Genomic DNA, 15,521 nt, shown 5'->3' on the forward strand with positions numbered 1-15,521 from the left:
CATGTGCATGTGGGCCATGTTTATGTGTCTGTGGGGCATTGGTGACGTTGGTGTCATGTTTGTTGTGTGTAATCGTGGTGTGTTTGTGAATTAGTGGTGTGATCGTGAGTTTGTGCTTGTGGCATGTTGGTTTGTTTGTAGTGTCTCTGTGGCCTGTTGGTGTGTGCGTTTGTGATATTTTCTGTGTCTGTGGCGTGTTGCTGTGTGCGTTTGCGATGTGTGCCTGTGGCATGTTGATTTGTCTATGGCACGGGTCTGTGTGTGCTGCGTACATGTGACCACAGAATACTAGCTGTTTGCATGGGTGTGTTTGTGTTGTCTTTGTGTGTTTGCGCCATGTGTTTGCGGGGCATACACATGCGTGTGGAGCTTTTGTGTGTTTGCAGTGTGTTTGTATGTCGATGGCTTGTTCAGATAGCCAGGACACCACGGGCCCTTGGCAACACACACAACACACACTCTCCCTCCGGTAACGTCCTCACCCATATACATTATTCTAAATCCCTCTCTCTCCTTCTAGGCACTCTCGCTCTTTTATTTTGTTTTGATTGCTTTTTTGTGGCTGTCAGTTAGGATTTCAAATATATGCCTTAAACATATTCCTCTTTGTTCCTCATTGAATTAGCTTTGAATGCATTTCCTTCTCCTGTGAGCTTCTTTGTTACTGGGAAAGAGACCCTGCACGCATATTTTAAACGCTGTCTGTTTTCCTTGTTTGTGCCAAAGAAACATGACAAAGTTATGTCCTCTACATGCAAGCTCTAGAAACTGTTCTGTCCCTAATATGGGGACCAAGAGGCCACCACACACACATGTGAAACAGAATAGGCACACACAAATCAGGAATACAAAAAGAGCAACTTAAAACAGGAACACCATAAGGGCAACTTAAATCAGGAAATTGTAAAGAGCAACTCAAATCAGGAATACTATAAGAGCAACTCAAATCAGGAATACCATAAGAGCAACTTAAATCAGGAATCTGTAAAGAGTAACTCAAATCAGGAATACTATAAGAGCAACTCAAATCAGGAATACCATAAGAGCAACATAAATCAGGAATACCATCAGAGCAACTTAAATCAGGAATATCATAAGAGCAACTTAAATCAGGAATATCATAAGAGCAACTTAAATCAGGAATATCATAAGAGCAACTTAAATCAGGAATATGATAAGGGAAACTTAAATCAGGAATACCATAAGAGCAACTTAAATCAGGAATATTATAAGGGAAACTTAAATCAGGAATACCATAAGAGCAACTTAAATCAGGAATCTGAAAAGAGCAACTCAAATCACGAATACTATAAGAGCAACTCAAATCAGGAATATGATCAGAGCAACTTAAATCAGGAATATGAACAGAGCAACTTAAATCAGGAATATGATCAGAGCAACTAAATCAGGAATACCATAAGAGCAACTTAAATCCAGAATATCATAAGAGCAACTTAAATCAGGAATACTAGAAGAGCAACGATGTTCTCCTGCACTCCCTTCAGCCATCATTTGCATCAATCAATTACCTCTTCTCCTCCCATGCAGAAGCGTGTGTTTGCCCTCCTTCAGCCAGCATGTCTGTGAAGGGCGTGAAAGGAGCTGCAGACAGCCGGCCGTCCGCAGCTGCCAGGTTGGTGAGACAGCCAACACCGCCGATGCCTGAATTACAAAAAGTGACACAAGCTTCATTGGAGGAAATTGCATAGGCTCGCCAAGGCTGCGAGAGAGAGACACATAGACCCAGAGAGAGAGAGTGATGCACTTTAAACTGAATGCCTTTTCTTTTATTGAGATATAAAACGGTTTGACTTTGAAAACATGACGTTATTTAAAAGACATCCAGCTGAACATTCTGAGTCATGGCCTCTTTGTAGCGTGTAGGTTTCTTATTGAGTTATGAATACATAAACCAGAAAGAGGCGTCTCTCACATCATGTGCTACCATCAAGCGCCTCTCTTGACAAACATGATCGTCTAAACTACTGAAGGAGTAGTTTGGTACTGTTAACGGTCCTCTGTCTCCTCTTCCAGTGCACCGTCTCCCCGCGGCCGGACCCCATCTCCCGGAAGGTTCCGGCACAAGGCCATTCAGCTCAGCCTGGGCAAGAAATTCTTGTGGGTCTCCTTCTCCATTACCTACACCCCCTTTTGGTTTCAATCATGTTTTCGGGGGAAAACATGATTGAAACAGGCGTCATTTGTCTAACATAATGCACGCAATCAGCGCTACATTGATCGACGCGCTGAAAGAAAAACAAAAAAACTCAGCGACAAGCTTGTGGTTGTCTTGCGAAGGTTAAGTCCCGTCTTTTCTGCCTCCTTCAAAGAGGTCTACTCGATTTGATTACTCGTGGCTGTTGTCAATCAAGGCCCTCAAGGCTTCACAATAATTACTATTGACTCATTCCCATTAAATCAATGAGCTTACTAGTTGTTTTGGAAAATATCGTGATCTGAAGCGGTCGTGAAGGATCCTGGGAAGGAGCTCATTATTTCTTAAGCAGAGAAACACATCAATGCCACGTCATTTCACAAGGAGAAAACACAGATTTACCATGAATCAAATGCTTTAATCCACAGTGAATAACTAGTGGATTCATCCTGATAGGAGCAGGCAGGGTGTTGAGACTCCCTTGGGCAGAACATTGGGGTCAGAACCCAAAAGATTCTATCTGGGAGCCAAACCCCGCTGACCCCTTCTAACCTGACCCCCCCAGCCAACCTTCTCCTTGCTCACGGAGATACGGTGTACCTAGCTCGCTCTGTCCTCCACTGGCTGGCTGTGTGGTTGTTAGAGCAGCGTGGGACTCAAGCATGTGTCCTCTCCTCAGCTCCTCAGCTAAGTCCAGTTCTCGGAAGGAAGCCGAGGAAGCACAGCAGCGTGGCAAGAGGAGCCTGAGCCACACGTCAGCGGTGGCTGCAGCCTACGTCTCCTACCTCAACAAGCTGTTTGGACAGGTTAGTGGTCCTATGTCTCCTACCTCAGCCAGCTGTTTGGACAGGTTAGTGGTCCTACCTCAGCCAGCTGTTTGGACAGGTTAGTGGTCCTACCTCAGCCAGCTGTTTGGACAGGTTAGTGGTCCTACCTCAGCCAGCTGTTTGGACAGGTTAGTGGTCCTACCTCAGCCAGCTGTTTGGACAGGTTAGTGGTCCTACATCTCCTACCTCAACCAGCTGTTTGGACAGGTTAGTGGTCCTACGTCTCCTACCTCAACCAGCTGTTTGGACAGGTTAGTTGTCCTACCTCAACCAGCTGTTGTGATATTTGATTTTGTAGAACATTATTACGTAATACTGTAACATTACAGTATTATGAAACCCAAACGATACAAAGCAACAAATTGCAGACCAAAAACTGTATTCGCGCTAACTAATTATTGCCAAAATAATTTGGCTGGCACACCTACTGTTCTCACATGCTATTTCTTCATAATTATAAATTGTTATACTAGACAAATCTGCAAGCTTGTGTGGTATTTGTTTTGGCATGTGCGTCTGGAGCCCCTCCCGTCCAGACAGATTTCCAGCAGGCCTGGCCTAGGTTGGGCCAATTTTCATGAACAACAACCAAGATGGCTGACGCCGATGTGTCACAGCTTCCCTTGCTCTGATTGGTTGTAGTCCTTTCAATTTTGTCCAGATGTACTTGGGTCTGTGCCCGTTGACAATGCACCTTAGGAATCCATAATGAACCCAGAGGTTTCACATTAATACATATTTGCAAATTGGCGTCGCAGGCTTTTGTTATGCCACTGAATGAGCCCATTTCAGCTGGAATGCACTGGAGACCTACTGGAATCAGTGATCACATGCAGACCTCTCTGCGCCTGCTCACATCAGCACCGCACACACGCCCCAACATAGTGCACCTCACACACACACACACACGCCGGAATCGCTGCTGGAAACACTGTTCTATATATATATAATCCATCCATCCGCCTTCCATCTAGCCATCCATTTTCTTTGTCCACTACTCTCTGGTGTGCGTCTCGCGGGGCTGGTGGCCGGCAGGCAGAGAGAGGAAGAGCCGAAATGGGATCCAGTCCAGCACAAGGTCATCGATACAACTCTGTTGATTCATGCGGTGTACACAGACACCTCTCTCTCTCTCGCCCTCCTGGTTACCGCCTGTGGAATCTTCCCTGGCCTACTTTCCATGAAGCAGTGGCATGCTGATAGACAGGATAACCAGGAGGAAGGGTTTATCTGCTCTAACACGGGCTGAGTGAAGGGGGGGGGGGGATGGATGCTTATCAACACTGAGGTGATGATGGAGTTACTTCTCTGATTTATCGGATGATGTAGAGGGACTAAGCCCAAGCATTGGGCGGTGAGGAAGGAGGGTAAAGCAGGTGTATATGTCATCGATAAGTTAGCTATGGAGAGATGGAGTGATCTTGGAGAAAACGTGGAGACTTAGGCGCTAATCGATATGCGAGTGACGCTGAGAAGATTGTTCGTTGTTTGAGTTGGCCCCAAAAGTTTATGAAAAGTCCAAACTGTGCTCCACTTTTTCAGCCTTGGTCCACAGAAGTAGTTTACAACGTATTATCTCGTCAATATGGCATCTGACAAGCGTGCTTTATGTGTAAAAAACAACCCACAATGGGGTAAAATCATAAAAGAGGTTTGAAAACAATTTCTCAAGGAGACGCGTCGATCGATGGCTGAATAATCGCTCTGACGGAAGCAAAAATAATAACAGACATCTTCTCTGTACCACGTCAGCAAGCTGGATACGCAGAAAGAAAGAAAAAACAAGCTCTGCAAACACAAGGTCATCACTAAATTATTTCAGGGTGCTACAAAAGCAGTACACACGGTACAGTATCGGGTGCAGCGAGCTGGACCATCAAATATCGTGCCGCTGAGACATCAGCAAATGCGGTGGGAAAAAAAAAAAAAAGTCTATTCCAACTCTGTGATAAACTCCAAACGCTGCGCTGTGCAATATTCTCCCCCCTGAAGATAAGGGAGTAGACGGCATTTCTGCATATGCGACAGAAAGCTCGCTAACGTTTTCTATTCTCTGGGTCTCACAGAAAAGAAGGAACCTGTAGAGAGAGAGAGAGAGAGAGAGAGAGAGAGAGAGAGAGAGAGTTTGAAGCCAGTGACACATATACCGTACGCTGGGCTCCCCAGCGAGCGGCCCCGGCCTGCTTCAGGAGGCTGTTGAAGTGGAAGCCTGCACCCCTTCTGTCGCTGACCTTCGCGTTAGCCCCGCGGCGTATGCTACATGCGTGCTACAAAGGGGATGGGAGTAAATGCTAAAATGAATGCCTAAAGCGTTTATCTTTCCCACACAGCCTCTCTCTTTGCTACGCCGGGGGGCTGCTCTATAAGAACACAACCCCCACCCCCCCCCCCCCCCCACACACACACACACACAGAAACAAACAAACACACCCGGAGCACTGGACTCCCTCACCTCCAGGACCCCTTGCTCTACCACAACCCCCTGGGTCGTGGCCGTCCTCTCTTTTTTCAGTCTTGTTTGCCTGCCTGTCTGTCTCTTCTGTTTTTCTGCCTGCCTGCCTGCCTGCCTGTCTCTTTTGTTAGTTTGTATTCCTGCCTGTCTGTCCGTCTGTCTGGCTCGCACCTTTGTCTTTGGTCTTCCTCTAGTAGTATTAATACTGCCTCTGGTTCTATAACTACTCACCTCTAGTAGTATTCATACTCTCCTCTCTAGTGGCCTTAACACTCTCCTCTGTTGTTCTCACCCCTCTGGCAGTATTAATACTCACCGCTCTATGTTGTGGTAATACTCCCCCCTCTAGTATTATTCATACTTCCACCCGTCTAGTAGTATTAATACTCTCCTCTAGTAGGCCTACTATTATTACTCGCCTGTCTAGTAGCATTAATACTCTCCTCTAGTAGTATTAAAACTAACCTCTGGTAGTGTTAATACTCTCCTCTAGTAATATTATTACTCGCCTGTCTATTAGTATTAATACTCTCCTTTAGTCGAAATAATACTCACCTCCAGTAGTGTTAATACTCTCCTCAAGCAGTATTAATACTCTCCTCAAGCAGTATTAATACTATTAACCCGACCCCCCCTTAAGCGCTGCTTACTGTCATCTCCCATTATGGCTCAGGAGGAGCCAGAGTCAGGTCCACTAGAGAGGAACCAGCAGCATTAAGGACGGACGGGGTTTTGTGAGGCTTAACACACACTTTTATGCTGTGGATAAGAACATCTGCTACGTCACTAAATGTGACCCTAATGAACAGCAAGGGAGACAATTCAAATAGACGGGATCTTAATTTAAATCTTAATGTGGATTGTGGACGAACTGCGTGGACGGACTTAATAGCATGGAGATTTCCTCCTATGTATGACTACGTGTTTTATCGATGTGTTTCCGTGCCGCGCACGCGTGTGTGTGTGTGTGTCTGTTTGTGTGTAGCGGCGGCGGCAGCAGCAGCAGCAACAGCAGCGTCTCCTCCTCCTGCTGCTCCTCCTCCTCCTCCCTGCTCCCTGCGTCCATGCGCCCATGCGTCACGCCTTACAAAGCACTCGTCTGCTTTGTGGCAGCGCATGTGGCAGCGCATGTGGCAGCGCAGCAGAATGGAATTAACCGTTAATGGACACGTATTGACTGAGGATTTTGAGACTCGCCATCGGAATGATGCGGTTTACCCCCTCTCTGGATGAGAGGCAGAGAGGGAGGGAGGGAGGGAGGGGGGAGGAAGAGAAAAACAATTAACGGGGTGACCTTGACATCCCACAATGCCCTTGTAATCTGGTGCTGCCTACTCCTCTGGAGAGGATACACCACCGGTGGCCTGCTCTTATACCGCTCCTTTAGGCCCATGAGATGTACAAATATTCCGCACCCCGGGACCTAAAAAAACGTGAAAGATTGCCCTCATAAATCATAAATGGGGCTGGGGTATTTTGGGCGCAGCACCTGTGTGTGCAGTGAGTTGATACAGGGTAAAGTGCGTGACAACGAGGGGGCTTTGTGTTGGGGCCCTGGAGTGGAAGTGTCACCACAGTGTTGAATGTCACCGGACGCACACACACACACACACACGAGGTGTGTACATGCGAGTGGTTTCTCTGTACTCGGAAGTACTCTGTACTTCCGCCGGAGAGAGCCTATGCGTGTACGGAGGCTAACACAGTGGACACAGAGCTCTTAGCTTCTGTTGGCTTTGTGTCCGACGGCGTTAGCGTCAACGTGGAGCCAGTTGGCGTAGGTTTCTGTGGAGGAAATCTGTGTTTACTACACAGTCACTTGAATATTTCAAAAGGTGCATCTTCTTTTGCCAACTCGTGCTGCTCAGGCTGTCCTGTGATGAGGATGACTCAATAATTTTTATCTTAGGAGTATCACAGGAATACTGTGCGTGCGTGCGTGTGTGACGCCTGCGAAATACTCCAGCATGCAGATTTGTTGACAGGATATGTGCGTCCTGATAATGCTAACAGCTGAGGGAGGGATTTTCGCAGGAGGGTAATAGGTATTAATGGTGGTACGCCGTCTGAACCCTCAAACCCTCTCCTCTGCTCCGCCTGTCTCCCTCCCCTCTTGTGCTCAATGTCTCTCTCCCCTCTGTCTCTCTCTCGTGTTCAACGTCTCTTGCCCCTCTCTCGTTCAATGTCTCTCATCCCTTTCACTCTCTCACTCCTCCCCCTTGTTCAATGTCTCTCTCCCCTCTTTCACTCCCTCTCCCCTCTCTCTCTTGTTCAGTGTCTCTCTCTCCCCACTCTCACTATCTCTCTCTTTCAATGTCTCTCTCCCCTCTCTCTCTCCAATGGCTCTCAGTCCTGTTCCAACATATCCACCTCCTCTCTAAATCAAACGCTATCCCCCAACCAATGTCTCTCCCCCCTCACTCTCTCTCTCTCTCCCTCGCTCTCTCTCCCCCTCACTCTCTCTTCAGGTCTTTCGTCCAATTTCTCTCTTGCCTCACTTTCCATTGCTCACTCCAATTTGTTTCTCCCTTCACACATCCTCCCGTTCTCATCCAATGTCCCTCGCCTCTCTCTCACTCCCTTTCTGTCCCCCCCCCCCTGTGCCATCACCAGGATAGAGACCTGATGCCCCAGGAGTTGGATGGTAAGTGAAGTCTGTGTTCGCGTCATTACGCCCAAGACGTTTGTATGTGTATGTGTATGTGTGTGTGTGTGTGTGTGTGTGTGTGTGTGTGTGTGTGTGTGTGTTTATGTGTACGTGATCCTGTGAGGGGCTTCACTTTCATACCTCATGAAACCTGGCTCCCCCTGTGACTCATAACATCCTATTCCCTGAGTGTGAGTGTGTGAGTAGGAGCTATGGGAGAGGGGGGGGGGGGGGGTTGTTAAAATACACAACTTCAGACAAAACTGGCCGACTTCATCAATCCACTACCTCCTGGCACTCACGGAAACATACAGAACTTTCTTCCCTGAGTGTCAGTGGTGTCGGGGGGGGGGGGGGGGTGTCAGGGGGGGTGTTCCTCCTGCATGCAGGGACAGTGTGTGTGGGCTGACTCACTGGTGTGTGAGGGAGTGTGAGGGTGTCTGTGTGCATCAATTACAGCCTGGGCGGGCGGAGCGTTAAGGACAATTCTTCACGTTTAATGTTGTTGTCGTAATTGCTTTCATGGTTTGTGGTGTGTGTGTGTATGGTGTGGTATGGTGTGGTATGGTGTGGGTGTGTGTATGTATGTGCATAGATGTGTCTGTGCATGGTGTGTGTGTGTGTGTGTGTGTGTGTGTGTGTGTGTGTGTGTGTGTGTGTAAACTGTGCATAGATGTGTGTGAGCATGCGTGCGTGCGTGCCCGTGCCTGTGTGGGTTTGCGTGTGTATAGACGTGGATGTTTTGGTGAAAGCTTACCCCATTGTCTCCCTGCCTCTGGTTCAGAGCTGCAGGTGGCCTTCAAGGAGTTTGACTACGACGCCGACGGCTTCATCCACTACAAGGACATCGCAGACTGCATGAGGACCATGGGCTACATGCCCACGGAGATGGAGATCATCGAGATCATCCAGCAGATCAAGATGAAGTGTGAGTCTGTGTCCGTGGGACTCTACCCCAGTGTGTGTGTGTGTGTGTGTGTGTGTGTGTGTGTGTGTGTGTGTGTGTGTGTGTGTGTGTGTTGTTGGTTTGACGGGCATGTAGTAATGCATGTGTCTGTGGTCTATGGTCCATTTTGCATATGATTGATGAAGTCCTTGAGCGAGAGCGAGAGAGAGCGAGCGGTAGAGAGAGGCTGTGTGCCCCATGTTTACATGTGAGTTACTGTGTCCATGTAAAATGGATGTTTGCCTTTGAAGTTTGGGCCATCTGTGACGGATTAGCCCGACTGATTAATGGCCCTAATAGAGCCGGTGCAGACCAAGGTGGAGATGGATTCTTCTCTCTCATCCTCTCCTTGTACCTCATCTCCTCATCCCTCCAGTACTCCTCCTCCTTTCCCCTCATCTCCTCCCCTCTCCGCCCCTCATCTCCTCCCCCTCATCTCCTCCCCTCTCCTTCCCCTCTGTCTCCTCCCAGTCCCCCCTCTTCTCCAGTTTCCCCCCCCCTTCCTAGCCTCATCTCCTTTCCTCGCCCCTCTTCACTCTTCGCTCTTCTCAATCCTCTCAATCCTTAATTTCCTTTCAGCCCTGTTTTCCACTGCAATTTGGGTGACAGTGATTTCATATGTATGTGTGTGTGTGTGTGTGTGGGGGGGGGGGGGGGGTGTGGGTGCACGTGCGTGCGTACCGACAGGGGGTGGTCACGTGGACTTTGATGACTTCTGTGAGCTCATGGGTCCCAGGATGCTGGCAGAGACGGCCCACATGGTGGGACTGAAGGAGCTGCGCAGTGCCTTTAAGCAGGTGAGAGGCAGCTAGGTGAAGGAGAGACAGAGAGAGCTGGTGGAAGATGAAAGAGAAGAGCATGATTCAGATGAGAGCGTGAGTCAGGGAAGATGAGAGAGTACCTCGGCTGAGAGAGGACAGAGGGAATCGGATGAGGAAGTCAGGGCAGATGGAACTGTGATCTTTTCCCGGGAACTTGTACACCAATACAAGTTAAAGATGAATAGATACAAATGAGAATAGTGATTCTATACTTTCCACTACGGCATCAGTTCTCAAAAAATCAACATTGTTAAATATTTCATGAACAGGCCTTGTCCAACCCATTGTCCATTCTGCCACATTGCAAAATTGTGACCATTCTGTAATACTTGGATATCTTATTCCCGCAGTTAATATGCAACAACACTGCGTTATCCCAATGCAGCATAATGAATTGGATTGTGACCCACATAGTGTCATTGCATCACACCGCCAGATTCTTGCTCTCTAAATGTGCCTCAGTGGGCTGTAGCACCCTCTAGCTGCCGTAGTTCAAAGTGTCACATCCCCGGTCTCCATCAAAACAAACTATTATTAGTATTAGTAGTATTTACACTTCACATGTACAGTATATCCAGCAGACGTTTAGAGGAAGGACACTCAGGGGATCAAAAAGGGAAACAGAACTGTGTAATTCATCGTTATCATTATTCATCAATTCTCTTTTCGCCTTCATACAAAGTCGTCATTTCAATAAATGTCACAAGGGGTTTGTCTTTGATAATTATGCTTTGCATATAGTTGATGTTGCTGCAGAAAAAACGTAAGATGAATCAGAATAGAAAAAAAGGGAATTATTTCAAGCTGCATTCATTGAAATGTGTTTGATTCTATTTCTGGATTTTCCAGAGTTTGTTAGAGTAAATTAAAAACAACCTTCATCAAAACACAGATTCCAAGTAACATTGACCTTCAATACAATATCAATACACTGATTTCAAGCTCTTACAGATAATTCAATAACACGCAAGTTTAAGCAAGCACTCCGATTGGTCAATTCCCATTCTCGAGCGTGTTTAAATGCCTGGTGAAAGAACGGACAAAAATATTGTGCCTAATTACAGAAAGTATCGCTACGCTAACTAGCCGAAACTACTTTCATGAGCCTAGTTTCTATAACAACGTTCAACTGACCAAAGAGTCGGCTATCATTTATAGGAACTATTTTCTGATGGAGATGAACTGAGGGCAAATTAACCCACAATATGAACATATTTTACACAAGACTTCGGAACTCGGCGCAAGCGCCTCGTTCCTACAGCTGTGCTTCGCGTAGCTACCAATAATGACATTCAAGAACGCCATCTCGTGTAAGATTGCTTAAATAAATCACCCCTCATGGTATTTTTCAAATTCCCCAGAGATCGTGGACTGCAGTTGTTAGACTTGAAAGAGCTTAGCTAACCTCAATCAATTGCATTATATTTTATTTATTTAGCTGAAGCGTTTTTCAAAAGCGACTTACAATTAGCTAATTTGACAATGAAGCTATAACCCAGAAAGGGAAAATTAATCGAGTAGATATAATTCATCACAAAAAAAAACTGCTTTAACTGCCACAATATCCAAACAACAGATTGAGAGCAGATTGTATTTTTTTATATGGGCCAAGATGAAGGGTGAACAGACGAATATTCTCGTTCAGCTTAGACAGCTTTTCCTCTACGACTATAGACTATAAACCACTGCCATCACAAAGGCTTCCAAATCCCTGCTTTATGGGGTTTCAAAAGCACAATTTCTGAACTCAAAGCCTCTTTTCTTCCATCTCGCCTTCAGAATGCTAAACGTATTATAATCCTAACACAATCGTAGTTATCCTTTATTTCTCTTTCTGGTCCGTTGCCTCGCATACAAACCTGCACTTCCATATTAGGTACAACTACTAATCCTCATTCCCTTCCCTCATGTCTTTCCAATATCCCTCCATCTCTGACGGCGTCCACTGCATGATCCACCAACTCACATCAAAACAAACACAAACAACACACACGTTCACACACACAAACGCACACACACACACACACCCATCCCCCCCCCCCCCCCCCCCCCTCCGGCACTGGATGCGGCCCTTGGCAGTTTGACTGCGACGGCGACGGTAAAATCACCCCGGACGAGCTGAAGGAGGCATTGAAGGGCCTCCTGGGGGAGAAACTGAAGAAGGGGGAGCTGGAGGAGATCCTGGCGGACATCGACCTCAACAAGGACGGGAACATCGACTTCGATGGTGAGTCCCACCCCGGGGAGGAGAGGGGTCAGGGGGTCACGCAAAGGGTGGCGGTGGGAATCTGGTTAAATAAGGTTCATTTTGGGGGCGCCCCGGTGGTTTACCTGGGCAGAGCACGTTCCGTTCCAGGCTCAGTCCTTGCGGCAGCGGCCCGGGTTCGATGCCTGCCCGTGGTCTCTCTCCCACACCTTCCTGTCTAACTCACGGTATCTTTATGAATAAAGCATAAATAAATGCAAAAATAAATCGTACAAAATAAGTGGTCCATCTTATACAATGCATAATCCCTAACCTAATGCGCTCTTGATGCAAGTATGACGTAAAATAGGGAGGTTCCTGCTTAGCAAAGAAAAGTGAATCATTAGGATGTGGCTTGAATGTGGCTTGAATGTGGCTGAGGTTGAAGGTTACGGTCCCTCCCTGCAGATTTCCATTTTTTCAAACCAAGGTATCCCAGAGGGCCCTTTAGGAAAAGACGTGCAGCATCCATCCGGGTCGAGGAGCATGAGGTCGTCCAACCATTACCTCTGAACTCAAATTCCTGTATTTTAATTCTGTATCGTTTTATCACTAAAGCTGCAGAGCATTCGGAGCACACAACCCAGGCAGTCGGGAATAGTAATGACCAGAGTCAAAGTCTACAAAAAGGGAATTCAGAATAAAAGCACAGAAGGCGAGTTCCGCTAGGGAACAGGAGTGAGGGGACCAGGAGCTGAAGGAGAAGAGAAGGAGAAACTAAGGAAGGAAACGGGTGGGAGCAAGGTGACAATGAGGAAGACCAAGTCAGACATATTGGAAAAGGCCTGGTCTAGCTGAATCAGTAGTACATTAAGCAGATCAATGTTCCTGCTGCACCACCCCCCCCCCCACTACACACAAACACAACACATTGACAGCTCAAGGACTTGCAGGACTCACACACACACATGCAAACAACAGCTCATCAAAACAACAGCTATAGATCCACACACGCACACAAAACAAGCACACACACCTTGAAGATTGTGCATGTGGACACATTTAAGCCCCACAGGAGTGCCAGTGTCGGTTTACAACATTTTCATCATCACAATGGATATTGGATGACACACACACACACACATTTCCCCATACAGACAGTCACACACATACACACAATCACATATGCACACAAGTAAACAATTCATCATAACAATAGCTATAGGATGACACACAGACACACACACACACACACACACAAACACATAAGTAAACAACACATCAAAACAATGGCTATAGGATGACACGAGCCACCCCATACAAACACACACACACACACACAGCTGTCAGTTTGCAGTGTATTTATGTATGTGGACTGACCCATTAAACACCCCACTTCCCTTTGTCTACCCACAATCTGATCAATTACAATTACTGGAGCCTTTGCCAATAGGCGTGTCATTGTCAGAAAGCATCCATATAGGCAGGCCCTTGACAGCCCCCTCCTCCTCCAACCTCCCTCCACCCAGCCTCCACTCGGCAGAATCCGTCCTGCAGTATTATTTCATTCACTATTACATTCCAATAGTTAACACTAACACTAACCCCAGGAGTAAAACAGCCTTACCTCTACACATTCTAAGGATAGGTCTAATTAAAATTATATTTCTTTTATTGTCATTCTGAAATGTTGTGTCAAGGGTTTTTGTGAGTAAAGATTCTGTTTGAACGGTGCTGCACAAACAAAATGTCTTTCTGCCCACCACAGAAATGTAGCTTTTGAAATTGTTTTAATTATAATTTGAACAGTCAGAGCGTTGACCTACTGCACAAAGATACTACAACGATAACAGAGTCAATGGCACAGATAAGAGGATGTGATGAGTCACAGCAGCAGCTGTGGGCTACCATGCAGATGAGGCAGGTGGAAGAAAATGATAATGAATAAAATATGATACAAGATAAAGAGGAGGTATAAAGAGGTTTTTATCATAATCTGACACTAGTCTATTTATAAACAGGATACAACATTGTGCGGGTTCAGTAAAGTCATTGGAGGTCGGCAACAAGAAAAGCCTGCCAACCCCCAACCTTATTCTTCCTAAACGTACTTTCTTTGTAAACAGCTATACAACTGAATAGTCGATCCATTGGACGAGCCTTGGCTCTGGGTTAGGAAACGTCTTAAAACGATCCATGCCTGTGGGGCTGATGCATGATCTGATGCATTACTAAAGAGAGCATCCTCAATAGGGGGTCCCTGGCGAGCCTTTTGCCACTGGATTAGGCCTTGAATTTACAGTCGGTCCGTTGAGCCGATCAATGAAGTCATCCCCTAAAGATCCACCGGAACATTATTTCACTGAGTCGTAGGAAGAAAGCATTGATTGGAGGCTTAAACGGCCCGCCGCGCCCCATAAACACTATCGTCAGGTGACTGAAAACACTGCTAAACCGCCTTGATTGACAGCAGATTGCTGGGGAAAGTGAGGACAGAACCTTGTTCAAACAGACGCTGAATGTTCCATATTATTAATCACTTTGAGTGGCCAATACAAGGCCTGTCCATCACGTATAGTTTGTTAAGTTGTGGCCTAGAAGGAAGGGTATGCATATCCGAAAAAAAAGGCAAACCGTTTGTACGTTGAATGCCAAGGATTATGTGCTTTGCTTATGTGCTTAAAGAACCAAAACAAGGACAAAAACAATTGTAACTAACAACTTAACTTGCATGTTTGTGGCAAAGTTGAGCACGTTTTTTTATGACTGTAGGCTTACTTTATAGAATCTTAATGACAAGCCATTGAAGACAATGAATAATCGAACAAGCATGAGTCATTGACCCTAGGCCTACGCACTCCAGTCCCCTACTCACCTTTCATCAAAACAAACGAAACCTAGACTAGAAGACGTGAGCCTCCAAAAGGAAAATGTACCGAGTAAACCCGCATAAAGGGACATAAACAAGGGTGCACTTGTCTTTGACCCTGGATCCCAGCCTTGCGCACCGGAGAGAACTATTTACTTGAAAACACTGTAAACCTCTGTAAGCAATTTTGAGCAGGTTGATTCAATATATAATGTAATATGCCTACATTTGTATTTTCTAGCAGACAGGCCGATCGATTGCAGCCTATTAGTTGAAGTACATTGAGCAACTGGGTTTATTATATTATGGATTGGTACCATTGCTACTTGGCCAAACTATTTTTCTATTTTTGTCTTATCTTTTTTGGCTTTATTATTAAAGTATGCTGTTAATTCTGCGCAACCCTTGTCTCTTTCTCCTGCAGAATTTGTCATGATGTTGTCTGCGCGGTAAACAGAGGGACGCAAGCCTACAACGCATTGGAAGGACACAAGCAAATGAATGCAACTTTAGCAGTTGTTCCGTTTGTGATACAGTATATTTTGCACTACTCTTTGCTACAAAGTAATACATTTTGTAACATAATTGCTGCTACATTGAACATAGCGGGGCATCAAGA

The 15,521-nt window shown here is 46.2% G+C and overlaps 1 protein-coding gene across 1 annotated transcript; it reads left to right on the forward strand.

Annotated features, from left to right (window-relative positions):
• Nucleotides 1–1,577: 1,577 nt before the first annotated feature.
• cabp4 (calcium binding protein 4) lies at nucleotides 1,578–15,355 on the forward strand (the record flags this gene model as incomplete). The annotated part of the gene is made up of 8 exons (XM_084465414.1): nucleotides 1,578–1,633; nucleotides 2,035–2,118; nucleotides 2,835–2,961; nucleotides 8,048–8,078; nucleotides 8,866–9,009; nucleotides 9,715–9,824; nucleotides 11,928–12,075; nucleotides 15,327–15,355. 8 exons carry the CDS (start codon nucleotides 1,578–1,580, stop codon nucleotides 15,353–15,355), a joined length of 729 nt encoding a protein of 242 aa, XP_084321540.1.
• Nucleotides 15,356–15,521: the final 166 nt, after the last annotated feature.

Source organism: Micromesistius poutassou (assembly GCF_964030765.1).
Source record: "Micromesistius poutassou genome assembly, chromosome: 3".
NCBI classification, from domain to species: domain Eukaryota; kingdom Metazoa; phylum Chordata; class Actinopteri; order Gadiformes; family Gadidae; genus Micromesistius; species Micromesistius poutassou.